The sequence below is a fragment of the Octopus sinensis genome, linkage group LG10 (genome assembly GCF_006345805.1).
Source record: "Octopus sinensis linkage group LG10, ASM634580v1, whole genome shotgun sequence".
NCBI classification, from domain to species: domain Eukaryota; kingdom Metazoa; phylum Mollusca; class Cephalopoda; order Octopoda; family Octopodidae; genus Octopus; species Octopus sinensis.
In genome coordinates, this window is record NC_043006.1 from 2,951,281 (window position 1) to 2,967,100 (window position 15,820).

General features: G+C 36.9%; 1 protein-coding gene across 8 annotated transcripts in view; it reads left to right on the plus strand.

The window, feature by feature from the left end:
* The window catches only part of LOC115216435, a 469,531-nt gene that overhangs the window by 394,269 nt on the left and 59,442 nt on the right, over positions 1 to 15,820 (plus strand). For all 8 annotated transcript variants that reach the window (XM_036506255.1, XM_036506257.1, XM_036506256.1 and 5 more), the window contains one exon: positions 10,994 to 11,925. In XM_036506255.1, the coding sequence (XP_036362148.1) occupies positions 11,295 to 11,925 (631 nt within the window). In that variant the 5' untranslated portion in view covers positions 10,994 to 11,294. The remainder of the gene's footprint in view (positions 1 to 10,993; positions 11,926 to 15,820) is intronic.

Below are 15,820 nucleotides of genomic sequence, written 5' to 3' on the forward strand. Positions count from 1 at the left end.
AATTCTTCCTGACAATTATAATGCTTTGCAGTTCTCCAGTTTCTTTTGATTATATAAATGCATTATAAATAGAAGCTTTATATATGTATTATGTATATAATGCATCATATATATATATATATTTATATCATGCAGCTATGAATGTGTATGCAATGGAAAGATATTACACAGATGCATAATATGCATGTGCATGTATGACTATATGGTATGCTTTCAGTTATGAATTGTCACTCTATCACCTGACCTGTTTGCGTAGTTCCCCACTCCGTATTAAAATGATTTGGCGTAAAGTTTTTGGTGATTTCATTAGAAGAAGGGATTTTAGAATTCATACGTTAATCTAACCCTTTACCTACCTCTGATACTGCTTTTCGAAACTTTGATGTGGTTCTACCCTGGATCTACAGCTGGTGCCCTTCTGTTGTGATTCTTCATCCAAACTCACTCAAGGTTAGCTATTTCAACTTTTGATGTTTTTTGTCACTAACTTCTCAGCTGAAAGAATTTTTACATGTAATCAGAGGAATTTTTTTAGGTAAATGCTGCTTTTTTAAAAATATTTATATATATATATATATATAATGCTAATTAACTGCTGAGAGACTTAACATTTTTATGGCTAAGACAATAGTTGTCCAGGCTGTTCTTTGTTTCGTGCCTCAAAGTTATAATTCCATTCTCTGTTTTAGTCAATAACTGTTTAACTGAGTTCCGTACCTGTTTTCCCCCCACCCTGTACATCACCTGTTTAGGGAGTGCTATAGAACAGAAGAATGGCTTCAGTTCCTTGCAGAAATCACTTCATTTATATTTGCAAGTATTTTTAAGAAAGCCATGAATATGACAAATTCTTTTCTGCCACAAATTGAAAAAGTTGTTATTAGATTCTATGTTTGAGTGGAATGGACAACAAACATCAAACTCAACAGTAATTAAGTTCTTGTATTCTAATAAGTTTTTGCTATTATTATTGAGCCAGCAGAATCGTTAGCATGCCAAGTGGCATTTCATATCTTCATGTTCTGAGTTCAAATTCTAATAAGGTTAACTTAGCCTTTCATCTGTCTGGGGCCAATAAAGTAAGTACCAGTTGTATACTGGGGTAGATATAACTGATTAGCCTCCTCCTCCCAAATTTCAGGCCTTGTGCCTAGAGTAGAAAGTATTATTTTTATTATTATCAGGGTGGCAGATTGGCCAATTCTATGTCAGAAAACATGCCTTGTAGTATTCTGTTTCCTTCTATTCTGAGTTCAAATCCTGGCCAGATTAACTTTGCCTTTCATCCCTCTGGGGTGGATATAGGATATAATAAAGGGTCAGTCAGGCACTGGGTCAGTATGATTGCCTGTTTTACTTTATACCTATGTTAGGAAAAGGTTATTAAAAGTGTTAAACTGGCAGAGTCCTTAGAAGGATCAGAAAAAATGTGTTGCATTTATTTATTTATTTATGACCCTTCAAATTCTGAGTTCAAATAATGCCAAAGTCACCTTTGCTTTTCATCCCTTCTGGGGTTCATAAAATAAAGTACCAGTCAAGTACTAGGGTTGATGAAATCAACTAAACCTCTCCCACTAAAATTACTGGCCTTGTGCCTAAATTAGAAACCTTTGGTGCAATTTGTCAGCACATCAAAATAACCGTAGAAGGGACATTATTATTATTGTTGTTGTTGTTATTGATGTTATTTGGTACTTAGGTTTGTTCATTTAGGAATTGTTGAGTGATGTAGAAAGCCCGTCTGATTTGCAACAGTTTTTCTCAGCATGTATTTACAGATGTTTATACATACCTTGTATATACATACCTTGTATATACATACCTTGTATATACATACCTTGTATATACATACCTTGTACCTAGACATAAACATATATGTGCATACCTATACTTCTATACTCACATATTTGGAGACACAAAATATACGTTGCTTTGTGTATGTCTCTTGTGCATACACACTCACACACAAATATATATATGTCATTTTGAACTCATCATCTAGTTTTTTGTTATTATTCATCATACAGGCGTAGGAGTGGTTGTGTGGTAAGTAGCTTGCTTATGAACTACATGGTTCTGGGTTCAGTCCCACTGCGTAGCACCTTGGGCAAGTGTCTTCTACTATAGTCTCGGGCCGACCAAAGCCTTGTGAGTAGATTTGGTAGACAGAAACTGAAAGAAGCCCATCGCATATATGTATATATATATATATATATATATATATATATATATATATATATATATATGTTTGTATGTTTGTGTGTCTGTGTTTGTCCCCCTAACATCGTTTGACAACCGATGCTGGTGTGTTTACATCCCCGTAACCTAGCAGTTTGGCAAAAGTGACCGATAGAATAAGTACTAGGCTTACAAAGAATAAGTCCTGGGGTCAATTTTCTCGACTAAATGCGGTGCTCCAGTATGGCCACAGTCAAATGAGTAAAACAAGTAGAGAGTATATGTACACACACACACACACACACACACACTTGTTCCCAGTCCTACATAGGTATATGTGTTGCTGTGTAAAGAGGATTCTTCGCAAGATACAAAAGTATTTCCTAATAAGGTCTGATTGTTTAGTGGATGGCTTATATGCTTATTAGGGAGGCGTGTGTCTTCGTGGTTAGGGCATTCAGCACATTTCATGTTGCTCCAGTTCACTCAGCTGGCAAAATTGAATTGTACCAGCAATTTAAATGTCTACCTATGTCACATTCTATGCCAAGCTGAATTTCCTTGAGAACTACATTGAGGGTATGCATATCTGTGGAGCATTCAGCCACTTGCGTGTTCATTTCTCAAGCAGGCTGTTCTGTTAATCGGATCGACTGGAACACTTGTCATCATGACGAATGGAGAGCCAGGCCACATGCCCATCATCATCATCATTATCACAGCATCCATTTCCCATGCTGGCATGGGTTAGACAGTTTGGAGAGCTGTACCAGGCTCCACTCTGATTTGGCATGGTTTCTACGCTTGGATGCCTTTTGTAATGCTAACCACTCCAAGAGTGCAGTGGGTGCCTTTTATGTGTCATCTTCATTTTTAAAATTAACAGAGCTATCTTCTATGTTTGCTTGCTTCTAGAACTGTAACCCATAACAACACTCTACCTGAGTTATATCTGTGATGCACTCTTTAGGTTTTAGCTGTATTGCATTTAATTTTTCACTTTAAAGTTGGGGAGGTGAGACTGAAAATTTTTTCCTTGGTGCAATGCAATCATCATCATTATCATCATCATCGTTTAACATCCATTTTCCGTGCTAGCACGGGTTGGACGGTTCGACTGGGGTCTGGGATGCCAGGGGCTGCACCAGGCTCCAGTCTGATCTGGCAGAGTTTCTACAGCTGGATGCCCTTCCTAACGCCAACCACTCCGCGAGTGTAGTGGGTGCTTTTTACGTGCCACCTGCACAGGTGCCAGGGGAGTCCGGCATCGGCCACGATCAGTTGGTGCTTTTAACGTGCCACCGGCACGGAAGCCAGCCAAGGCGGTGCTGGAATTTGAAAATCCAAATATCAAATTATAAGGAAAATATCCTTATTTGTAAACAACTAATGTCTGTCTGTGTTTATTGCATTTTCATGTCAGCTTTAGTTCACTCATATAACAACTTTGTTTCTCTCTACCCGCATTTGCTTGTCCTATTGATATTTGAGCTAACCTTCACTCTCTAGCCCTGTCCGTCCTAACCTATCCTCACCAACCATTAATTTTGTTTTTGATATTCAAACCCCCCACCCCACCACCACCACCACTGCATTACAGAAGCATTGCATCACCTTATATCTTGTAAAGCGGAAATTTCATATCATGAACTTTTTATTTTCCCGTGACCTCAGAGTAACTTGGAAGTCAATGGGAAATAATAGATGCCATGGTTGGAAATTCCATATTTCAGTCAAATTTTCCCGAACACAACACTTGTGTAATATGATGATGCTTGTGTTTTAGTTTGTTTCTCTTTCTCCTTGTTACTATTCTTGTTGTTGGTCTTCCATATTTTGATAATATTGGATGGATTCTAATGGCTCTACTTAAGAAAGCTTGTAAGGCCAGTGGAGCTAACCTCCAGTGGTGAAGCCTGTGTTATGTAATGCCAGGTACATTAAGTAATGTAGTCACAGGTATACTGCATCTGGGAAGGAAGAAGCAGGATAACCAGTACCGTTCTATATTTAAGAGATGAGGAATTATGTACATTATTTACATTTGACGGATATTTGCCCTAATCTTGTTCGTTGTTAACACATTTTGGCTGATATGCCCTCCAGCCTTCATCAGGTGTCTTGGGGAAATTTTGAAAAATACCTTAGGAATGAGAATCCAGGTTCGAAATTTCCCCAAGACACCTGATGAAGGCTGAAGGGTATACCAGCCGAAACGTTGTGTTAACAACAAACAAGTTGAGGATCAATATCCGTCAAATGTAAATAACGTAAATAATGTAAATAATGTAGGATAACCAGTGTTGGGACATCTGGACACCTTTGACCATAGGTCTGCTCAGCCAGAGATAACCTGCGGCTAAATGACGACAGCAACAACAACATCAACAACCAATGAAACCTTATAAGCTATTTGGCTATGAATGCTTCTGCTATTTATTTTATCAATTCCCAAAGCAAAGTGAAATTAAGTGAACCTTGTCAGAGTTTTAAATCTGAAACTGTGAAGCACTAAGTTGACTGCTAAAATTAATTAACCAATTTAGCCTGACTCGTTTAGCAGACACACTCACCACCCCTTCTTCAGTCAGCTGTTGGTTGTTGTAAAATTGGTAATTAAATGGAGCAATATTACATCTCTCCATTAACACATGTAAGTTGCTGAATCGGTAGAGCTACAAATAAAGTGACTTGCGCTGTTTAGTGACAGCTATTCTGTCAGCAACCTAGTTCTGGGTTTGTTTTAAATCAACTTCCATCTTCTCAGAGAAGTGACTTTGTACTTATGTTAGAACTTGTTGTTTTTCTTGGTTATTTTACAATTTATTCACTCATAATTTTTAATTCTTTTTCCAATTAAATTTTCCTTTGTTGTGTAGTTTATTTTCGAGTAGAAATTGTTGTTCATCCACGGGAAACAACAGGTTTTCTAAATAATCTGAACAACTTAATAGTTACGTAAATAATCTCTTCTATCAGCTTCACTCTTTAAGCATTTAAACTGACCAAATTCAACCCAAATATTCTTCCTGTTTTATGTTCCAGCTGGCCAGATCTGGCTTCTCGTGCTTATCCTACCATGTCATTCATAAAACAAACTGACGCATCATTGAAATCTTGAAGCTACAAGATAATGCATGATAAATTCAAAATTAATATGCATAAATAGGAATTATATTTGGCAGAATAATCTAAAGGTCAAAGGGTGAATGCTATTCCTGTCATAGTTACATCCATCCATGTTTGTTTGTCTGTGCCATTATTTCAAAAGTTGCTCTTCCATACTAATCCATTTCGAAATCTTATATACCATCCCCCTGTCTCCTCTCACATCCTGGTTTTGAGAATCACCCTTCCCTTCTCTTTGGTACTTAGCATTTTACTTCATATTATTTACCATTTTTTAATTCTTTTATTTTTGGTCAAAGGCACAGGAGTGGCTGTGTGGTAAGTAGCTTGCTTATGAACCACATGGTTCTGGGTTCACTCCCACTGTGTGGCACCTTGGGCAAGTGTCTTCTACTATAGCCTCGGGCCGACCAAAGCCTTGTGAGTAGATTTCGTAGACGGAAACTGAAAGAAGCCCGTCGTATATATGTATATATATGTATGTGTGTGTATATGTTTGTGTGTCTGTGTTTGTCCCCCCCCCCCAACATTGCTTGACAACTGATGGTGGTGTGTTTACGTTCCTGTAACTTAGCGGTTTGGCAAAAGTAACCGATAGAATAAGTACCAGGCTTCTAAAGAATAAGTCCTGGGGTCGATTTGCTCGACTAAAGGCGGTGCTGCAGCATGGCCGCAGTCAAATGACTGAAACAAGTAAAAGCGTAAAGGGAGCGAGCTGGCAGAATCCTTAGTGGCATCTTCTGTCTTCACATTCTTCACATTCCACCGATGTTGACCTTGCCTTTCATCCTTTCGAGGTTGATGATAAAGGTACCAGTCATGTACTGGGGGTGATGCAGTCAACTATCCCCCTTCCAATAGATTCCAGGCCTTGTGCCTATAACAGACAGGATTATTCACCTATTGTTTACGTTTTTCACTTCCCTGATCAATCACTGGAAGCCTATTTTTCTTTCCCTTCTATTATTGTCCACTCTCTGCCTTCAGGTTCCTTCATACTTCTCTCTTCTAATGAACTCTTATTCACCTTGTTACTTCATATCCTCCTGGGTTATGTATACCATAGACTATACAAAGGAAAAGTTTTGCTGTTGAATATCTTCGAATATAGTCTCTAATCCTTTACTACTTTCTGCTTCAATACAAACAAACATAGAGTATGTTTTGTTCTACTCATCATTGTCGTCATCATCAACATTGATCTAATGTTTTTTTCATATATTGACCAAATAGATTTGTGCAAGATGTATGTGCATGTACACACATGCGCATGCATGTGTGCATGAATTTAGCACACACAAACGTGTGGCTGCAGTTAGGCCATAGACATAAGCATGGCTGTGTGGTTAAGGCGATCGCTTTACAGTCATATATAGAGTTCAGTGTTCAGTCCCACTGCAGAGTGTAGCCTGGGTTTCATTTCTTTGACTGCACTCTTCAAGGCAGCTGGACTAGTTTTAATCCTGTGTTGGTATTTCATGAGTGATTATTAGTAGTAGTGGATTTACAAGCAGTGTCTTCATGGACAGTTAAAAGTAGTACTATTCCGTTGCTGACAAAATCCCATCACAGGATTGAAACTAGCTTGGCAGATCCCCTTTTTTCTGCCTACACAGATATTTCATGTAAAGTCATATCTGTCTGTTACATACAATATTGGCTAAAATCTGTTGATATAGTCCTTAGTACAGTATAGTATTGAAACAAAACACTGTTGATGGCCCCTAATTCATATGGCTGTGTGTCTGGGCTTGTCCTGGTTAATGCTAACACTCTGCACTTTCACATGAAAGTATTGAGCTGAAAGCAGTGTTGTTTGTTGATCTTCTTTGTCAAGAAAACTTTCAAAGGCAAGTGGAATCTAAAAAAGAAAAAGAAACCTCTTGAAAAACAAGCATGGGTTAGTGACAGAAAAAATATCTGGCTGTAAAATAATGCCTCAATAATCATATTCATCCAACTCAGGCTAGTAAGGAAAAATGGATGTAAAACAAATTAACAAATCTATATATAGATATAAATATAAATATATGTGTCTATGTTCATCATTAATGTTTTGGGCTTGCTGGTTCTTGTCAAACCATCCAATCCATGCCAGCATTGAATTAAAAGTGGACGTTAAATGATTTTGTTGATAATTTTGCATGCATGATGATTTAACCCATTAAAATGGGTCAAAAAGAGTTTATGATAATTTTGGCCCATTAAGATGGGTCAGAAGGAATTTATTGAGGCAGATTCTCTATGGCCAGACATATTTTTGTAACATTTTGGGAATGAATGGCATTCATTTACAACTACCATGCAATGTCAAGACAAGGTGGGAGAGAGAGAGAGAGAGAAACACACACACACACACACACATTCATTCAGTTTTCCATCTGCCAAATCTACTCACAAGGCTTTGGTTGACCTGGGGGGGGGGGCATGATAGTAGGAAACACTTGCCTAAAATACCACACCGTGAGACTAAACCTGAAACTATGTGATTGATAAGCAAAGGTAACCACACAGCTGTAGAAAATCTGCCTCAACAAATTCCAACCAACACATGCCAGCATGGAAAAGCGAATGTTAAAACGATGATGATTATTTTTTTCTAAATGGTCTCTCGCCTGCTTTATCAGTTTGACGTATTTATTCCGTTGGCTTTTGCTTTCAATTCTCCTATTTCCATCCTAAGTCGGTTAGTTCTCTGGTGTGTGTGCTGACCAATCCTTGTCATGTTCTATTTCTTTTACTTGCTCTCTGACAAATAGTTTAACTGTTTTGCATTAACTTTCATGTGTTTCTGCCTGCATTTATTTATAAATATTTTCTCTGGACCTGATTAATTTATTTTTATAAGCTGCTATTATACTTTGTTAATCACGGACATGGCATACACAATGGGTATGTTTAGTGTAAATAAAAGTATGATATTTAAGTGCTGTAGGGTCAAACATTTGCTATCATTGATATAATAATAATAATAATAATAATAATATAAATACCTACTACCCTATGAAAACTACATGTAAACTGTGTTTCCTCATTATCTGTAAACAAGTGGAAACTATTGCCAGAAGAAAAAATTTGTATGTTTCATTGAATCGCATCAAATTTTATCAGAAGTAAATATTTTGTAATTCACTTAATTTGAATTGATTTATAGAAGACATCTCCATACACACATCCTAATTACTTTCCAGTGGAAGTGTTCTCAGCATTTATCTCTAAACGATTACCACTTTACTATTATTGATATCTCAAAGTTCTCTAGTGGGCCTTTAAGACATCTAATCCCCTCTGTTAAGATGATCACGCACACCACTTCCATAAGAAAGTTGTGTATTATTATTATTATTATTATTATTATTATTATTATTATTATTATTATTATTATCTTTCAGTATACACTTTATTTACCTTTGTTAATATTTTATTGTTAATTTGCCTCAATTTACTTTACTGAGCAAATCAAAAAATTCTTGAATCAAGAGAAAGTTATTTTATGAAGGGCCATTGTCTTATGAGCTCCTAATTCATACAGAGAATTGAATGTAAAAGGGAAGAGAAATCAGGTTGTCGTGGTGGTTTATGGTGGTTTGAGGTACAGGTGAGAGAGGATTTCGTAATACATCAGAGAATTTTTACTTTGAAATCTAAAAATGGTTATTAATGATTCCCAATGATTTGTAATAATGTAAAACTGAAGCCAGAAATTATAAACTTGTTAATTATTAGAGTAGAAAATTTTACTTAGATGTGATTGGCAAACACTTTGTCTATTGATAAAATTTTGTGTCAGATGTTAAAAGGTTTGGCTATTTACAATAGTTTTCAAGGAATGCAGGATAAAATAATAGCAATGGTGAACAGCAAAGACAGAGATTGAAATCCAGTTATTTATTAGCAGTGCTACACAATGCCTGTTATTTGAACAAGCAATGAAATAGGTCCAGCTTTTAATACCTGATGCATTTGTTTTGGTTTTCGTTTTGTTAACCCAGCCCTTTGCTATTGTATCATGTCTTTTCTTTCTTTCTTTTTTATAATCTTTACAAATCAACTCTTAGCATAAAACTTTATTGTATCGTAGGAAGTGTAATATTAGACTTGTGGAAAATTCTGAAAGTTAAGCTTCTTTATTGTATATACTTTATTTAATCTTTATCTTCATTTATAATCAACTGAAAATTTAACTGGCTATTATTCACTATTAGTAGTTGGTACAAGGCTGTTACAACCTTCTATCAGAATGACTAACTAACATAAATACTTGTACAAATTACGTAAACAATTGTTGCTCCCATTTCTATCTGTTTAATGGTAAATTTCTATAAATTACCCCTTGTTTTGATATACCAGCTAAACCAATTTAATATTCATATGCAATTAAGCAGTTGAATTTCCTACAATGGTGTGGAGCAACTCTCACCTTATTCTGGTTATATTGTATAATCATAATTCATATTAGAATTTTGGGCTATTTATTTACTCATCAAAATTAGGATTTGCTATAAACAAGAAGTTTGGCACCAGATGTGCTTTTTATGATCCTTATTGTAGATCAGATGTGCAAAACGTTTTCAATAACTGGGGTGAGTTGCAGGTGCAAAAGAAGTTATGCTGGTGCAACTTTATCAAGCAAAAATAATGTATCTCTAATTTTACAAACTCGCATGTATGTGATATATATTAAATTACTGTTCTGGCCTTCAGGATTAAGCCATTTTTCACATATTGATAGACTGTGTGAGATTTCATTAGCAGGTGGTTTCAAATGTCGCCTGCAATCCCTCCCACTAATGTAGATCAGTCATCATTTCAATAAGTGGAAATAGAGGAGCTGGACATATTTATATGGTTCTCAAATGATCATGCTACATGTAAATATCTGGTTCCCCAGTTATCATGCTACATAGATTTCCATGGTTCCCCAGTTATCATGCTACATATATTTCCATGGTTCCCCAGTTATCATGCTACATATATTTCCATGGTTCCCCAGTTATCATGCTACATAGATTTCCATGGTTCCCCAGTTGCTATGCTACATTTCTACCACTTACATAAATTATTGCTACAACAAAGCTCTTCACAGGCAACACACTCATACACAGATCATGTTGCTTGCTTTTAAATCAAATCTCACATTTTCATATTAATAATTCTCTTCATATCATGTTGCAACTCACAAAAACATAAACATGTTATTTATATCACTTTTAATCGTATGATACTCATTAAACGTTGCATATTCAAAGTCTGCTTTTTAAAAATCTATATAAAAAAACATATTTTGTGATATCGGTATGCTCTGTTACTCAAAGCCTTTTTACTGATTAATTGCTGATATTAATGGTTAGTTAAAATCACTTATAAATTGTTATATCTGGTTTGGGCTTTCATCAAATATTTTTTGTGATTTTGTTTTTATTTTTATTTTTAAAATTTGTTAATTTACTAACTAGCATTTCATATACAAATAATACATCAGAGAGTATGAGTAATCAATGAAGGACTTTGATATTGTTAAATGTAAAAAAATAAGTAAAAGAGATTATTTTTGCATTTTAAGTTAACAGTTCAGTATAGGTTTTAGTTAATTAGACAATATTTGCATATGTATATTAAGCAAATTAGATTTTTTTCATAGACTAAATTAATTAAAAATGTTCTTGTCCTTTTTTTTTTCCAGGTGTGAAATGAAGTTGTTACCACTTCCTGGGGAAACCAATACCCTGATGAAGCTCCTCACAGACCTGGATATTTCTTTTTTTTCAAATCTGCCAACACATTTGGAATACTATTATTATTATAGAAATGACAATTTTCTACTTTCACCATAATGTTCATCTGTCCACACGGGTTTGTGTGGAATCTCCGTTTTGTTGATTCCTTTCCTTATTATTTCATCAATCACTGCCACAGATGTGAGCAGTGTGCCGACTGAGTACATTAGCTGTCACACACACACACCAGTGGGAGGAGTGCTAGAAATGCAAATTAAGCAGGAAGTTTTAGATTCTAATTATGAAGAGCAGAGTCAGCCAACCAGTAACTCAGAGTTTAAAAGAACCACTACAAGTGCCAACTCATCTGCTGATGCTAGTATTACAGACATTGACAATGGTGCCAGTGCAGCAGGAGACGATGCCAATAACACATCAAAGTCTCCTCAGCACTCCCCGACCCAAACTCCAAAAGAAGAAATTAATTCTCCTTCAGATAAAGAACATCTGCGCGAAGTCAGCAAAACTGAGCCACCTGACGAACGGGTTGGGTATGAAAGCAGCGATGGTGTTTTGGCACCCTCTAAAACTGAGGCACAGATGACACTTGCCCTTTCACCATCAGGGAATGCTTTGAGAATGTTGACTCCTCATATGATTCAAGGACAAATTCTAAACCAGCCTGGAATTCTCAGTGCTCTGGATCTTTCTAACAAATTGGTTTTGAGTGAAAATGGGAAAGAACTTGCTGGTTATAAAGATCGGCACCGAACTAATGCTGATATGCAGGCTGAACTTACATCTGATGACAGTATGGATTTTGATGATAATTTGTTTATGGAGCAAGAAATTGAGGATTTGATGAGACGCAAAGCAGATGGTCGAATACGACATTCAGGTAAGCAAATGACTTTTGCACCATTTAATAACATTGAACGATTATTGTTGTTGTTGTTGTTATTATTCCCATCATCATCATTGTTAATACCACTGCTTTTTCTGAGCTGTGTACCACATATTTCTAATACCCCAGAAGTTAAAGAAAAAAAGTTTAATAGTTTGCCATTTTAGGGGTTTTTTATCCTTAATGTTTATGCTTTATCTTGTCAAGGAACTGACCATGACTGCAAAGGAATTGGTTAATTCCTTTGTTTCTTGCTTTATCTGGAGACATAGTCCTCAGATAGAAAGACGTTTAATTTGAAAAAAATTAAAGGGTTTAAACATGACATCTTATGTGATAACCAATTGATGAGAGAAGGGTTGGGATCACACATGGGGAAGAAGAGGAGGTTTTGAATAGAAGGTTCACCTTCTCTCTCTTCACTGAGAAGGACATGCCTCTCTCTTTAATTCAGCACCACAACAGCCACTGCAGTCATAGACACAGAGAAGAGGCAGTAGGCTGTAGCACCAGCATACCAAGTGGCAGAATCAACAACACCATTACCACCCCAACCAACCTTTTAACTGAACTGAGCTGAATATCACTGTACCAAATAACATCACCACTTCCTCTTTGGCAAGCCAGTGCTTTCAGCTCCAATGGTAACAGAGGCGGAGAACAATAACAGGCTCTGGTAAAGTGGTTGCTCAGATCGGCTCATTTGCCTATACAGCAAAAGCCTTGGAATAACTAGAGTTACAAGATAAGAACAGGTTAGAAAAACCAGAGGCCTCATTCAGAATGAGAGAAGAAATGTTACCTTGGCTGTATCTCAATGGTGATGGAAAATTTTAAATGAAAAAAAAAACAAAACAACAGATTATTGTGATATGCCAGTGCCCAGGCATGAAGAATCGGCAGATAGAAAAGCTGACAGACATCCAAGTGGAAAAGTATTTGAAAATAATATAGGACAAAAAAGCCTTCCTTGCTCACCACAGCTGAAGATATGGAACAGTGGAGGTAAGATAGGGTCCTCTCTGAAGATGAGGTGAGGAACCACTCTCTGGCCCAGTTAAGATTTAGTGGTTCATACCTCATTCTGTCAGATTTGGGCTGGCGAAGGTTAAGGGGTTTCTGACAGAAATCAATTATTGATAGCTGAAGTGGATGAAATGACTATCTTGGAGGTAGTGTGTACCAGGGGACCAGTCAAAGATAGGGATGGAGCTTGCAATCCAAATAAGTCAGGAAAGGCTTGAAAATATCCCTTGGATGACCGCTACCAAACTACTCACAACTAGTTGTGGCAGTAGATAGGAGAAGGGTTGGGTGTGACATAAGTGGCACCACCAACCACCTTAAGTACTTTCTGCCCACAGTAAAAGGCAAAAGAAGGAAGGTGTACATTTACTACAATTCCTGCAACTACAATCACATCAAAGGCACTAACAGATCCCTCTAACACGACCAAAGGAAACCTTCTAGCAATGTCCCCTTTCCCAAGAAAGCTCAAACATACATGCACAGTGTTACCTTCCCTTCCAGATCTCTACAATTAGAAGACCTTATTTTGCAACAAGTTCAAAACATAAGACGTATTATAAGAGGTCTTTAACAGGAGAAAGAGAAAAAAAAACTGTAGAGCAAAGATTAAAAAAAAAATAAACAAACAAAAAAGTTCAAAGCCTTTTGGTCAACCACACACCCCTGGAACCATATACACAATTCTATCACCATTACTGCAACAACAGATAGAGCCATATCACATCAACAAATGCAAAAATACAATAGTGGGAAAACAAGCAAAGACTACAACCACCACAGCAAAAACATAAAAAACACAAAAACAACAAAGGAACACCAGCTGTAATAACAACAATCTCTCTCTCTCTCACCCACCCACCCATCCACACACCACACACCAAAAGAAAAATAGGGAGAAACTTTAACATCAGTTGATGGGGGTGATTGTAGGTATATATTGTGGATTACTTTGAAGCAAGCCGAGTGGAGCAGGACTGGCAGGACTTTGCAAGAAGTCCTGGCAGTCTGCTTTCCAGTTTGATGCTAAGTTACTGTAACTGTTGGCAGAACTGGAGAATTCCGAATTGTGAAGACCAGGAAGTAATAGTGCTGTTGAGGAAGGATATGGACAAGAGACATTATTCTGATCATTTCTGCCCTTAACTCTGCTGAGCACAAAGTTTGGCACTTGTTGTTGAACATGTAGGTGAGCATGTGTAGGCCTGTGAAATCCCTGACAGGTCTCTCTGCAACAGTCTCCACAACATGTGGCTTTGGTTAGACTCCAGTCAGTTTGGATCAGCTGCAAGCTTTTGGAGTTGACCATATTGTCTGGAACAACCAAATAAACTTCCCATACATAACTGATGTAGGATGATAGGGTTCTAGAATCAGCTAGCTGGTCAGGTTTGGAATACTTTCAGCCCAATCATTGTAGGTAACTTCCAGAAATTCTTCATCTGACAGTGATGCCAAAGGGAGTGTGTTGGTTTGAAGTAAAGTCTACAGGCATGAAAGTTCCACCAGCTGGCTGTCCAAACAAACATTCAATGACCATGTGTTGTTGGTGTGTGGGGTCTTATCAAAGAGCTCTTGTATAGAAAATGGATCTGGCTTATTAGCCAAGTAACATCCTGATGATGGCTTTCCTGCCTTCATTTGGCCAAGAAGGGCCAGCAGTGTTGTTCTGTGAGTTGTGGCAAAAGAGATTTCTTGGTGGATCTGACCAAAAAGATTCTGGATAGATGTCTTTCTCTTTAGGAAAGCTCTCATTGACTTGTTCAATTTCCATCTGAGGTAAATGTGGGAATAGAGGGAGAAGTGATGCCACCTGTGGGGAGAGTGGCAAGCACAACCTGAGTGAATGGTCCTACAGTCAGTACTCACCTGTAGGATGGCCTATGATACCTTGAAGAGAGCAGCTACAATTTGGTAGTCAGTATAATCCTCAGTTAGTATAGTTCTTTGGTCTTCTTGTGAGTTCATCATATATATATATATATATACGGTATATACGATTACTTTTTTTTTTTTCATTTCATTTGATTTCAGTGTAAACAACTCCACTTTTACTAACTTATTTGTGCCATATTCTTATTGAGAATGGTGAATTGGCAGAATTGTTAGAGCTTTGTACGAAATGTCTTGCAACATTAATCATTCTACATTCGGAAACTGAATCCTGCTGAGATCAGCTTTCCTTCTTACCCCTCTAGGTTTGATAAAATTAAGTACCGATTATGTTATTTGCTCTTTTTAATTTAGTATTCCTTACTCCCACCCAAACTTCTAGCCTTGTGTTAGAAATATTTTGGGCTGTGGTTACAATTACTTCTGTAATTTTCAAATTGTAATGTTTCAGTGACAGAGACTCTGCCACAGTCTTTAGTATATTGTTCTATATAACCAACCGTGAAGAGAATTTCGATTTTGAATTGTCCTTCCATTCAACCATTCTGTCGCTTTTCTTTTAAAAGATTTCTGGTATTTTACCTCTAGTTGTAATTCTGTTTATATTTTTCCTCACCATTTCCCCAAATCCACCTTTTACCAACCGTTTTTAGTTACTTTTGATGGATCAAAGACTTTCCTCCACAACCTTTCATTTTTATCATTCTATAGGAAGCAAATTATTTTGTCTTCGTTTTCTCTCCTCTCCTGGTGTAATTAGAATGAAACTACTCCAGCAGTCTCTTCAACTTTCTCTTCAATGGTTTATCTGTTTGAGAGCTCCTATAAATAAGTGCACATCATCATTCACCCACATCCCTTTATCAACATCACTTTCATTCCCTATTACTGATAACACTACCAATACTAATGTTAATTGTAACATCAATTGTGTGGACGAAGGAAAATACCTTAGGGGTTGTGCTTTGCA